This window comes from Sciurus carolinensis, chromosome 8, assembly GCF_902686445.1.
Source record: "Sciurus carolinensis chromosome 8, mSciCar1.2, whole genome shotgun sequence".
Classification (NCBI taxonomy): Eukaryota; Metazoa; Chordata; class Mammalia; order Rodentia; family Sciuridae; genus Sciurus; species Sciurus carolinensis.
Window position 1 is genome coordinate 11,951,206 of NC_062220.1, and position 14,904 is coordinate 11,966,109.

The window sequence follows — 14,904 nt, forward strand, 5'->3', positions numbered from 1 at the left end:
AGAGCCTACAGAGTGGGAGAAAATCTTTGTCACTCATACTTCAGATAGAGCACTAATTTCCAGAGTATATAAAGAACTCAAAAAACTCTACATAAGAATACAAATAACCCAATCAACAAATGGGCTAAGGATATGAACAGACACTTCACAGAAGAAGATCTACAAGCAATCAACAAACATATTAAAAAATGTTCAACATCTCTAGTAATAAGAGAAATGCAAATCAAAACTACCCTAAGATTTCATCTCACCCCAATTAGAATGGCGATTATCAAGAATACAAGCAACAATAGGTGTTGGCGAGGATATGGGGGAAAAGGTACACTCAGACATTGCTGCAAACTAGTGCAACCACTCTGGAAAGCAGTGTGGAGATTCCTAAAAAACTTGGAATGGAACCACCATTTGACCCAGCTATCCCACTCTTTGGCCTATACCCAAAGGACTTAAAATCAGCATACTACAGAGACCAAGCCACATCAATGTTCTTAGCTGCTCAATTCACAATACCCAGACTGTGGAACCAACTTAGATGCCCCTCAATTGATGAATGGATAAAGAAACTGTGGTATATATATACCATGGAATATTACTCAGCCATAAAGAATAATAAAATTATGGCATTTGCAGGCAAATGGATGCAGTTGGAGAATATCATGCTAAGTGAGATAAACCAATCTCAAAAAACCAAAGGTTGAATGATCTCATTGATAAGCAGATAATGACACATGTAGGGGGTGGAAAGGCGGCAAGGATGGAGGAAGGAGGGACTCTATAGAGGGATAAGAGGTCTGGGAGGGGTGGGAGGGGTTGGGGGAGGAAAAAAATAACAGAATGAATCAAAAACTATTACCCTGGGTAAATGTATGACTACACAAACAGTATGCCTCTACTTAATGTTCAAACAGAGAAACAAGATGTATCCCATTTGTTTACAATAAAAACGAATTTTTAAAAATTTTACACACAGAAGAAATGAAAAAACAAACATTAGGACCAGTGAATGGATGAAGTCCACTAGAAGAACAGTCAGGTAAAGGAGAATCAAGTCTCAATTTTAACTTTTGAAATAAATCAAAATGGCAGGAAATAAAAAATAATCTCTCCGTATTAACACTGAATGTAGATCATCTAAACTATTCAATCAAAAGACATAGATTGGCAGAGTGGACTCACCAAGAAGACTCAACCATATGGTGTTTAGAAAAGACCCACCTTATAGACAAAAACACCCACAGACTGAGAGTGAAAAGATGGAAAGAGATACAACATGTAAACAGAGCCTGAAATAAGCAAGATCCGCTACTCTCATACCAAGTAGAGCTTCAGTCTGAAATCAATGAGAAGAGACCAATAAGGTCGATTCAAACTGCTTAAGGGAAACATCCAACATTTTCATAGGAACTATTTGATTCACCAAAAGCAATAGAAGACAGGAAAGAATTAAAATCAGGGCTGAAATCAGTGAAATTGAAATGAAAGAAACAAAAAGTTGGTTCTTTGAAAAAATAAATAAAATTGATAAATCTCTAGCTCTGCTAACAGAGAGAGAAAAACTCAAATTACTAAAATATGTGATGAAAAGGGAATTATCAAAACAGATGCTACTTAAATACAAGAGATAATTAAAAAATATTTTGAAAATTTGTACTCCAATAAAATAGAAAATCTTGGAAACATTGGCAAATTTCAGATGACGTATCCAAACTAAATCAGGAGTACACACATGATTTAAACAGATCAATTTCAAGCAATGTAATAGAAGACACCGTCAAAAGCCTACCAATCAAGAAAAGCCCAGGACCAGATGGATTCTCAGTCAAGACCTACAAGACCTTCAAAGAATTAACACCAATACTTCTCAAATTACTCCATGAAATAGAAAAGGAAGTGTATGGTTTGGATGTAAGGTATTCCACAAAAGCTCACATGTGAGACACTGCAAGAAGGTTCAGAGTAGAAATGATTGATTTGTAAGAATCTTAAACCAATCAGTGATTTAATTCCCTGATAGAGATGGACTAAGTGTTAACCGAAGTGGTAGGTTGTGGCTGGAGGAAGTGGGAATTTGGGTGTGGCTATGGGGTATGTATTTGTATCAGGAGAGTGGAGTCTCTCTCTCTCTCTCCCCCCCCCCCAATCATTGTAATGTGAGCTGCTTTCCTTCACCACCCAGTCCCACCATGATGTTCAGCCTCACTTCGAGTCCCAAGGAATTGAACCTTCCCCCTGATATGATGGGACCTCAACTAAACTTTTCCTCCTCTACAATTGTTCTGGTCAGATCTTTAAGTCACAGTGAAATAGCTGAATAACACAAAAGGAGATCCTTCTAAACTCTCTTTGAGTCTCGTATCACTCTGATACCAAAACCAGACAAAGAAAAATCAAGGAAAGAAAACTTCAGAACAATATCTCTGATGAACATAGATGCAAAAATTCTCAATAAAAGTCTGACAAATTGCATACAAAAACATATTAAAAAGATAGTGCACCAGGATGAAGTGGGGTTCATCCCAAGGATGCAAGGTTGTTTCAACATATGGAAATCAATAAATGTGATTCATCACATCAGTAGACTTATAGACAAGAATTGTATGATCATCTCAATAGAAGCAGAAAAAGTATTTGACAAAATACAGCACCTCCTCATGTTCAAAACACTAGAAATACTAGGGATAGTAGGAACATACCTCAACATTATGCTAAGCCTAAGGCCAACATCATTCTAAATGAAGAAAAATTGAAAGTGTTCCCTCTAAAAATTGGAACAAGACAGGGATGCCATCTTTCACCACTTTTATTCAACCTAGTCCTTGAAACTCTAGCCAAAGCAATTAGACAAAAGAAATTCAAGGGATAAAAATAGGAAAAGAAGAACTCAAACCATCACTATTTGCTGATGACATGATTCTATATTTGGAAGATACAAAAAATTCCACCAGAAAATTTCTAGAACTAATAAATGAATTCAGCAAAGTAGCAGGATATAAAATCAATACCCATAAATCAAATAAATCCATACAGCAGTGATGAATCCACTGCAAGAGAATTTAGGAAAACCACTCCATTCACAAAAACCTCAAAAATAAAATATTTGGGAATCAATGTAACAAAAGCCGTGAAAGACCTCTACAATGAAAACTACAGTACGCTAAAGAAAGAAACTGAAGAATACCTTAGAAGATGGAAAGATCTCCTATGTTCTTGGATAGGCAGAATTAATATTGTCAAAATGACCATACTACCAAAAGCATTATACAGATTTAATGCAATTCCTATTAAAATCCCAATGACATTTTTCACAGAAATAGAAAAAGCAATCATGAAATTCATTTGGAAAAATAAGAAACCCAGAATAGCCAAAGCAATTCTTAGCAGGAAGAGTGAAGCAGTAGGCATCTCAATACCAGACCTCAAACTATACTACAGAGCCATACCACGCCAATGACATTGGCACCAAAACAAACAGGTAGACCAATGGTACAGAATAGAAGACACAGAGACAAATCCCATAAATACAGTCACCTCATACTAGATGAAGGTGCCAAAAACATTCACTGGAGAAAAAGATAACCTATTCAACAAATGGTCCTGGGAAAACTGGAAATCCATATGCAGCAAAATGAAATTAAACCACTATTTCTCCCTGAACAAAATTTAACTCACAGTAGGTCAAAGACTTAGGCACTAGAAAAGAAACCCTGAGTCTAACAGAAGAAAAAGTAGGCCCAAACCTCACCTTGTCAGCTTAGAATCTGACTTCCTTAACGTGACTCCTGAAGCAAAAGAAATAAAGTCAAAATTAAATAAATGGGATGGATTCAAACTGAAAAGCTTCTTCATGGGAAAGGAAATGATCAATAACATGAAGAGAGAGCCTAGAGACTGGGAGAAAATCTTTACCACATGCGCCTCAGAACATTAATCTCCAGGACATTTAAAGAACTCAAAATCTCAACACCAAATAAATAAAAATAAATGAATAAATAAACAACACGATCAATAAATGGGCTAAGAAACTGAACAGAAACTTCACAGAAGAAATACAATTGATCAACAAATATATTTAAAAAGATGTTCAATATCTCTAGCAATTAGAGAAATGCAAATCAAAATTACTCTAGGATTTCATCTCACTCCAGTCAAAATGGCAATTATCAGGAATACAAGCCTCAATAAATGTTGGCAAGGATGTGGGGGAAAAGATACAATCATAAATTGCTAGTGGGACTGCAGATTGGTACAACCTATTTGGAGATTCCTCAGAAAACTTGGAATGGAACCAACATTTGACCCACCTATCCCACTCCTTGGTTTATACTCAAAGGACTTAAAATCAGCATATCACAGTGACATAGCCACATCAATGTTTATAGCAAGCTCAACTCACAATAACTCAACTATAGAACCAACTCAGATCCTTCAACAGATGAATGAATAAGGAAAATGTGGTATATATACACAAAGGAATATTACTCAATCTTAAAGAAGAATGAAATGTGGCATTTGCCAGTAAATGGATGGAAATGGAAAATATCATGCTAAAAAAACTAAGCCAATTCCAGAAAACCAAATACTAAATGTTTCCCCTGCTATGTGGATGCTAATTCACAATAAAGGTGGATGGGGTTAGGGAAGAATAGAGTTACTTTGCATTAGACAGGAGGGAGTGAAGGGAGAGATGGGCTGTGGGGGTAGGAAAGATAGTAGAATGAATTTAATCTTATTACCCTTTGTGCATATATGGCTACACAACCAGAGTGATACTATATCATGTACAACCAGAAGCATGAGAAGTTATACTCCATATATGTATGATATGTCAAAGTGCATTCTACTTTCAGTACAACTAATTAGATCAAATTAAATAATGCAAAAAAATGTATAAAATGGTAAAGAAAAAAAAGAAGAGACATTAAGAAGATTGTTTACCATGAGCAAGTTGATTTTGTCTCATTGATGCAAAGTTTTTTCAACAGAGGCAAATAAATAAATGTGATTCATCACATAAATAGAATTAAGGACACAAATTACATGATCATTTCAATAGATGCACAAAAAGATTTGACCAAATCCAGCACCCATTCATGTTAAAAAGAGATGGAAGGAGCTTACCTCAATATTATAAAGGCTATAAATGTCAAACTCAAAATCAACATCATTCTGCATGGAGAAAATAGGAATGCATTTCTTTTAAAAATCAGGATCAAGACAACAATGTCAAATCATACCACATCTATTCAATATAGTCCTTGAAACTCTAGCCAGAGAAATCAGGTAAGAAAAGAAAATCAAAGGAATACAAATAGGAAAATAAGAAGTCTGATTATCTATTTGCTGGTGATGTAATTTTATATGTAAAAGACTCAAAAGTCTCTACCAAAAGATTCTAGAGCTGATAAATTTTAAAAATTAGCACAATACAAGATCAACATACAAAAATCAATAGTATTTCTATAATCCAATAATAAATCTACTGAGAAAGAAATCATGAAAACTGTCCTGTTCACGAAAACCTAAAAAAATGGGGATAAATCTAAATAAGAAAGTGAAAACCCCTACAATTAAATCTATAGAACACTGAAGAAAAAAATTGAAGAAGACCTTAGGAGATAGAAAGATCTCCCATGCTCTTGGATAGAAAGAATTAATATTGTAAAAATGGCCATATTATCAATCTGTATATTACCATACACAGCTTCAGTGCAATCTCCATCCAAATACAAATACCATTCTTCACAGAACTAGAAAAAAAAATCCTAAAATTCATATGTAAGAATAAAAGTACCAGAATAACCAAAGCAATACTGAACAAGAAAAGTGATACTGGAGGCATCAAAATACCTGATCAAATTAAGCTACAGTACAGTAACAAAATATTGGTATCAAACAGACATGAAGACTAGTGGAGCAGAATTGAAGACACAGAGACAAGCCCACACAGATGTAGTCATCTGATGTTTGACAAAGGGGTCCAAAACATGCGTTGGAGAAAAGAGCCTTTAAAAAGGCTCTTAAAAGAAATGGTGCTAGGAAAACTGGGTAACCGTATGAAGAAGAATGAAAGTAGACCTCTGTCTTTCACCCTGCACAGAAGTCACTGATGTGGATTATAGACATAGGAATTAGACCATAAATTTTGCAACAGCTCAAAGAAAACATACGATCAACCCTCTAAGAGAATGACCAGCACTAACTTCCCTAACAAGATCAGTAGAACCTAAGAAATAAAACCACAAATCGGTGAGTGAGATGGAATCAAATTAAAAAGATTATGCACAACAAAGGAAGCAAGAGCAGCAGGGTAGGAGAAAACCTTTATCAGCTACTCCTCCAACAGGGGATCAGAATCCAGAATATATAAATAACTCAAAAAACTTAATGTCCATCAAAAAGACTCCATCAATAAATGGGCAGAAAGAATTGAACAGATATTTCTCAAAGGAAGAAATGCAAATGGCCAATAAATAGATGAAAAATGCTTAACATCCCTAGCAATCAGGGAAATGCAAATAAAAACCACATTGATATTTGATCTCACTCCTGTTAGAATGGCAGTCATTGAGAATAAAAATAATAATAAATACTGGTGAGGATGTGGGGGAAAAGTTCATTCATACTTTGTAGGTGGGACTGCAAATTATGATAACCAGCTTGGAAAGCAATATGAAGACTATTCGCAAGACTAGAAATGTAACCACCATATGACCCAGTTACTCTACTTCTTAGTATTTTCCAAAGAAACTAAAATCAGCATACTGTAATTAATGTTTCTAGCAGTGTAATTCACAATATCCAAGTTATGGAACCAGTCCTGGTGCCCATCGACAGATAAATGGATGAAGAAAATGTGGTATATATGCAAAATGGAGTTTTATTTAGCCATAAAGGATGAAATTATGGCATTTGCTGGTAAATGCATGGAACTGGAGAACATCATGCTAAGTGAAATAAGCCAGAGTCAGAAAGTCAAGGATTGAATTTTTTCCTCACCTGTAGAAGTTAGAGGAAAATAAGGGAAAAAAGGGAAGGGACTCCATGAAAATAGAAGAGAGGAGGGTGAAGTAGAAGAAGAGGACTGAGTGGGAAGGAAGAGGGAAGGGCAAAGAGAGAAACTGCAGAATCAAATTAACGTAGTTGTGCGATGTACCACAGTGAATTCCACTTTTGTATGCCTATAAAACACCAATCTAAAAAATAACAATGAGTAAATAGAGGGAAGATGAGTCAAATATAAGAAGGGAGCTGGGCAGGGGAGAAGTGGAGGGGAAGAAGCAGAGGGCACTGAAATGGAGCCCAGTACATTCCATGCATGTGTGAGTGTGTCAAAACAAGTCCTACTCTTACGCATAACCGTAATGCACTGATGAAAACATCTTTAATAGACAAGGATCTGACCAAGCCACACACCTGCTGCATCCTGCCTCCTTCCTCACTGTTCCCACCCTTGCAATTGAGCTTCCAACATCTTTGAATTAGCATGCTTGCCTCATCCCTATGACTTTGTACCAGCCTTTCCTCATACAGGTGTCTTGTCTTCTGAATGACTGAGTCTCATCGTTCTGGTGTCAGTGTAAGGGTCCTTTGATAGAAAACCTTCTGCAATCATTCCCAGTGGGCATCCTGTCATTGAAACACTTGTCACTTGCATTATAATTGTTTGGTCACATGCCATCCCTACTATGTGTATACATGCTTCTGTTGTGTTCAAGACGCCCATGGACCCTGACAGAGTCGATAGCCCACTGATACAGCTTGTTTCAACACTGATAGAAACTTAGTAAGCATTGCCATCTCTGGAGATTCAGTGAGGATCGCATTTACTATTAAGGTAAAATTCAAATGTTAGATGGGCTTCAGATTATATGAGTCTGCAAATCTTTGGGAACTCTTAGCTTCTGAGAAAATGGGTTGACAAATATAAGTACCTCTAGTTAACGGACTTAAAGAAGTGATACAGAGAACACTTAGACTCCTTCAGGGAAGCCAGAAGAACAGCTGTTTTCTTATGCTTTACTTTTTGTCCATTTTCTTTTCCCTTTTTACTTATTTCTTTGACTTTACATTATTTGGGTCTTTCGTGAGAGATGAGATCCACTCTCAAGCCCAGGTCACTAGGTTTATAAAGGATGATAAGGCCCGTCATGGGGCGGGGAGGGAGTAGGAGAGAGTTGAGGGTAGCATTGCACAGCTGACTGACATGGAATTCCCCCAAACCCACATTAAAAGGGTCTTATCTTTCATGGGATCTGACTAACAAGTCTTCTCTTGCTTAGATTAACTATGCTTTGGACATTTTGAACATTTTCTCAAAAGTCATGTGTTTATTTTGGTTTTAAAGATTCAGAGAAAAGTTAATGAATTTTCCAGAGATGAGATAATTTTAACATTTTTAAAAATACCCTTTTTATACTCAATGAAAGCTTTCTTAAACTGCTTGAAAACTGTCAATTAGTGCCTGAAACTTAAATTTTCCTTGGACATTAATGTCCTTGGGTGAAAACAACTTTTGGTTATATCCCTACGGAGTAAACATGACCTTCATCTGATCTTTCTCCATTTACTACCCGCAGCACTCAGAGAACGGCACTGCATCCACCTTCAGTGGGTGCTGCACAAGGACATTTCCATCAGCCTTGACAGCAAAACCCTCCTAAAACGCTGACTGACGCAGTGACCGCACAGGCTACATAACCACGCATTATTCTCAGTGAGACTTCAAATGTGAAAATGCATTTTGTCTCCACTGGAAACAGCTAAACCTTTTCCAAAATGTGTCTGCTAAGGACAAGTGGTCCAAGGAAAGGTCCGTGCACAAGTTCACATTTAGAAACAATATGACAAATCAAAAAAGTGAGTCATATCTCAGGCCATGGGGATGGAGACTGAGAGAGGGAGGTGAGTTCAAGACCAGCAGTGCTTATCTCCACTGACCACACTGCTGTGACGGAATACTCCTGCATCCCACACCCAACACACGCTCAGCCTCCCACATAACACACCAGTACGTGTCACGTCATCTGCTTCCTGGTTGCCAGGGCAATGCAGCTGATGCCTGTCACATCGAGCTGGGTGGGGAGAACAGAGGTGAAGCTCTCTTCTCCAGTGATGCTCCTGAGTCACCGCCTTGCCAGTTTTGAGGTTAACCCAGAGAATTGTCCTAATAGTTTCTGCCAAGCACCCTTCACCTCCTTATTCCGTAGACTATAAATCATGGGGTTCAGCATGGGTGTCAAAATGGCATAGAAGAGAGAGATCAGCTTCTCCTGAAGGACAGAGGGGCTGGAGTGGGGCTGGGCGTAGGTGAAAATGGCCATGCCGTAGCACAGGGCAACCACGGTGAGGTGAGAGGCACAGGTGTGGAAGGCTTTCCTCCTTCCCTGTGTAGACCGGATCTTCAGGATGGTGGAGATGATCTGGATGTAGGACAAGAGGACCAGGAAGAAGGGCGTCATGAGCAGCACTATGCTAGAAACCACGATGGCAACTTCATTGGAGGAGGTGTCCACACAGGCCAGCCTGACCACAGCTAGGAGTTCACAGGATATGTGATCAATATACTTGTTTGTGCACATGGGCAGCTGGAACGTGATGGTGGTCTGCATGAGAGAGTTGATGGAGCCACTGACCCAGGACGCGATGGCCAACCGAGTGCACAGTCCCCCATGCATGATGACTGAGTACCGCAGGGGGTCACACACTGCCACATAGCGGTCATAGGCCATCACTGCCAGCAGAACAAACTCAATCCCACCCAAGGCCAGGGAGAAAAATAACTGGGCAGCACAACTCAGGAACGGGATGCCTTTGTGTTCCGCGAGGAAGTGTACCAGCAGCTGAGGGACGATGCTTGTGGCATAGGACACATCCACCAGGGAGAGGTTGGTGAGGAAGAAGTACATGGGAGTGTGGAGCCGGCTGTCCAGTCGGATCAGGAGAACAATGAGGAAGTTCCCCAGCACGGTCACCAGGTACATGGCCAAGAGCAGGACAAAGAGGGAGACTTGAGTGTCCCAGTCACTGGACAGTCCGAGGAGGATAAATTCACTCTCCCATGTCTGGTTATATGTTCCCATTAAAAAATGTTAATCTGTAGTGAAATTGAGAAATAACAAGAGATATTTATCAAGAAATACAAGAAAAAGTTTTTATGCCTTTATAAAGGCCATTGTGTCTTGCTCAGTCCTTCAGATCATCCAAGACTATCAACCAAGAAGTCGGGCTGGATCCCCACGTGTTTTACAGATCCACTTTGCATCTGAAAGGCAGTGGGGCGTCTCCATGAGGACACAATTTGGCACCAGGATGTCAGTTACAGCCTGGTGAGAAAGTGCTGCCTTTCCAGAGCTCTACCATTTTACTCCCCTCCGTCCAGGCCAAAGAGAATGGCCGTGAGGACTGCAGGTCAAACACCAAGCAGGGAAGGAGAACACAGATGGCAGGTTAAAGAACTATCTTGAGTATGTCAACTAAACCCATCTCGGGAAAATACATAAGCATTAGATTCTCTCCTTAGAGTTCAACCAACCCCAGGATTTTTCCTATGAGTTAGTCATCTAATCCTCCTTTAATAAACAATAAAATCCTAATTTATGTTTTTGGGTCATATCATCCTCGTGTTCAACAAACCTCAAAGCATACCTCTCCTCATGTTTTGAGATGTCTCTTTTCTCCTCAAAAACCATCCACACTGCCTGCTCAGAACGTGGGGAAGAATGATCTACCCCTTAGACCTAAGCACCATGACAGAAGGATCTCTTTTGTCAAGTCTTATGAATTATGGTGAATGTAGAGTAGTCACTGTGGCCTTAGTGAAGAGAATACCACGTGACAGCATAAGAAAGGTATCAGGGCTGTAGGCACGGCTCCGTGGCAGAGGGCACACTCGGCATGAGGAAGGCCCTGAGTTCAATACCCAGCACAAAAAGCAAATACAAATGCCATAGGAAGATTCTGCTAAAAACTATCCCCTTAAAGGCCCTTCACTAATGCTTGGAGTGTATTGTGTTTATGTTGAGCATTGTCCTTTCTGTGGAGCATTTAAAAATGAAATAATGTTAAACAAAAATAAAAATAGAAGTACCTAAACTCATTATGAACTAGCGTATTGAATTAAACTGGTCCTTTAAAATAATCACATATGAGTAGAAAACAGGAACTTTAAATGTGAATAACACTAAAACTCCAGCAAAAGTCAGAGAAGAGGTGTGGAGAGCAAATATTAAAATTTCTCTTAAAATATGACCTTGATGGACATGGCGAAATCAAGCGATGTATTGATTCACATATTGCTTTTTTGTCTGGTAAAAGTACTCAAGGTCTATACAATAAATGCATATAATTTTTATTTGTCAAATTATAAAGTGAAAAAATATTACCTTTTGTTGGCCCTACTTTAAAGTACCTCCACGTGCCGTCTACCATTATCCAGTAAGTATCTGTTGTGGAAAATATCAAGACTCAGTTGTTCTCTCTATGACAAAGAAACGAAGACCAAAAATAGTTGTTCAGATTCTTCACACAAACCTTTTTCTCCATGACACAATACGCCTAATTTAAAAGTTAAATTTCCAATCAACCTTTTTTAAATAAAGAAAATCTTTTTGTTGTTTCCATTGAAACTCTTACCACTTTAATTACTGTATGTCTGGATTCCTCCTCTAAATCTCCTTCTCCAAAAATAAGGCAGAATTCATCCATGATATTCATAATAATCCTTCTCTTCCCCTTCTGTTTTAATCTTTCTCGTTCCCCCTGTTAGTTCTAAAGTTTAAAATTGAGAAATCCATACAACACACACACACACACACACACACACACACACACACATACCACTAACTCTCTAGCTTTTGGAAAGCAGAATTTGCTATATTTGTTTTAAAACTTAGAAGATTTTCAACATTCACGCTCATATTTCTGATTCAAAGTCCCTAGCAAACCAGATTAGTGCAGTTTCTGTCCCCCCAAAAGCCTATTTACTTTGTGTTCTTTTAAGAGCTCTCAAATGTTCATCAGCATCTGAAAAAAAAAAAAATGAACATTTCTACTTCAGTCTAGGTTAAAGTTGTTTTCTAAAGAGTTCTCCCTCCAACCAAATGATGTCTGGTAGAAGTCAAGAGCCCTCAACCCCTTTGGCTCCAGGGCTCAGAAATCACCTGAGACTAGTTTAGGTTCCAAGGGAAGCTACCGAGGAAGTTCATAAGTGCCCTCAAATTAGCTCCTGCAAAGACCTAAGGACATGTGGTGGCTGCACCAGCAGCGCGGGGCCACCAGACTCCCCTCGGGGGCTTCGTGCATTAGGGTGTTAATTGCTGTCACCACTCCCAGTTCTCAAGAGAAACGTTTCCACGTTGCCCTTCTTCTCCCCTTGGTAGGTGTTCATCCTCCCTCCAAAACGCAGCTGAAGCCTTAGGCTATTCTGAACTGTCATAGAAGTCTGCTTCATGAGTTGTTAGGATGTTTTCCTGGAGCCCAAACCAAACTGTTAGCCCTGGCACTCCTAGTCTAGCGTGTCGTTGTCCTGAATCCTTGCCAGGTGAACCATTTGGCTCTAGGATGCCATTACGTCACTTCTGTAGATGAAAGGGTTTTGGTTTTGCTTCAGACCCTACAGTTATGTGCAAAGAATACCTTTAGGCATTGCAAGTGTTTAATAATCCTGCTATTAAAGTTCCAAAAATCATAGAGACACATTTTTTAAGATTCCAAATAAAATGTATGTAAAGAGGTTTTTATGATCTATAGGGGAGAAGAGGAAAAGCACAAGATCATCAAGAATCCTGAACACGAAATTGTTAACTTTCTGTACCCATTTAAATGTTTAATATTTATGAAGAGTTTCGATATAATTTTTGAAGAACGGAGTCACATTATAATTCTATGATATTCCTTTTTGCCTCATGCACTTTTACATGAATCATTTATTCATTAGTCATTCAACTACCAAGTCAAATACTCAGTCATGCTTCTACCTATCTGTCCATTCTTCTTCCCAGTTATCTACCACCATCTCAATTTCCACCCATTCACTTTCACATCTGCTCATTCACCTGTTCTTGCATCCCAACATCCACCTGCCAACTCATCTATTTCTCAAATATCCATTAATTGCCTGCTAATCTTATATGCTCAAGGTATCAAACATCTGGATGGCCACTGTCTGTCATATTACCATGGCTTCTGATACTACAGCACTAGGTGTCTTTGACAAAGTTTCTGTATCATTCCAGACAATAGAAAGTACATATTCTCCTCATTCCCACATCTAATTTAAAAGCTCCAATTAAATTGAAAGAATTGGTTGGTGTTTTCTTAGCAGCATGGAGGTATAATTCCATGACAATAAGGACTTTAGTCTGTCTCCGGAAGTTCTCATCTCTACTGGTTTTTTTTCCACTCAGCTGAGGGCAATGAAAGTAAATTCCCAAATTCTAAGTTTCCCATCTAAAAAAAGTGGAAGTTATCGAAACAGACAGTAGAATGTTGGCTCCCTGAGGCTGAGGGGCAGGGATGGGTAGAGAGAGGGAAAATGTTGGTTATAGGTTACGAAGTTTTAGTTAGACAGGAAGAATACATTTTAGTGATCCACTGCACAGCACGGTAGCATAGTTAATAACAATTATTATATATTTCAAAATTACTAATAGAGCAATTTTTAAATATTCTCTACAAAAATATAAGTAAGTCAGGTGATGGATATGTTTGACAAACTCTTCCTATAATTTGTATATATATGTATATATTAATCAAAGCATCATATTATAGCCCATAAATATACAGTTATTATTTGTTGATAACTATTTTTTTAAAAAATACTCTTGGGGCTGGGGAGATAGCTCAGTCAGTAGAGTGCTTGCCTTGTAAGCACAAGGTCCCCCTCAAAAAAAAAAAAAAAAAATATATATATATATATATATATACTCTTGCATAAAATCTACCTCTTATTGAATCTTTAACATTTAGCAAGTTATATGATCTCCTACTTCAAAAAATCTATTGCATAGATCCTTTTTATTATTAATACTCATGACCTCTATTATTTTAACACTTTGTTCAAAAGAGCCACCTAGTTTAGTGTCTTTCAAGTTGTGATAGGCTTTGTTTCACACACAGTTACTGAATTGCAAACTATGCAGATAGGATTCAGCAAACTGTGTTATAAGGAGGCACTCAGTGTTTTTCATAAAATAAAATGTGAGAAATCCTGGAACAATTCATTCTGTAGACCACCTTCATATTGATCTTTCAGGGCGACACTTTATTCTAACACTAGCCAGTTCAAAAGTAAAGTCATCAATAACTCCAATACCAAATCTCAGCTCAACTGAGTGAAGTATTTCAAAGCAGACTGCAATCTAAGTTTCTCCTTACTTCCTCCCCCATATAAACCACACTTATCGCTACAATTTTTGCTGTTCCCCAAACAGGAAATATATTCTTTTCTGCAAAGAAAGGTTACCTCATAGATGTCTATCTGGAAATTGAATCTATTCTTTCAATAGCATTTGTGACCAACACAGTAATATTTATTATGACTTCATAGGCTCGGGTTTGCAGGAAGAGCACCACTGGGAAATAACCTCCAACAATTTAACCCCATGCTAAGCAAAGGTAGCATAAACAAATTTAAATTTGTTGGTGTCAAGGAAACAATCATAGTGACAACAAACCCCAAATCCAATGCAATTTCTAATTGCACCGATTCCCACATCCCTCCCACACACTACTTGTTTAAGAGCCTATTATACAAAAGTCAATAATATATGACTTTTATATATGAACTATCATATAGGAGATTTAAATAACTTATTAATAAATATAAGTATCTAGTAGAAAAGGTAAACAACCTGCATAAATGCATGAGGTCTTTCAGCAGAGAAATGAAAATTATACTGAAGTATC

The 14,904-nt window shown here is 38.1% G+C and overlaps 1 protein-coding gene across 1 annotated transcript; it reads right to left on the bottom strand.

The window, feature by feature from the left end:
• Positions 1-9,122: 9,122 nt before the first annotated feature.
• On the bottom strand, positions 9,123-10,079 carry LOC124990600 (olfactory receptor-like protein OLF3). Its single transcript, XM_047560759.1, has one exon. It carries the CDS (start codon positions 10,077-10,079, stop codon positions 9,123-9,125), a length of 957 nt encoding a protein of 318 aa, XP_047416715.1.
• Positions 10,080-14,904: the final 4,825 nt, after the last annotated feature.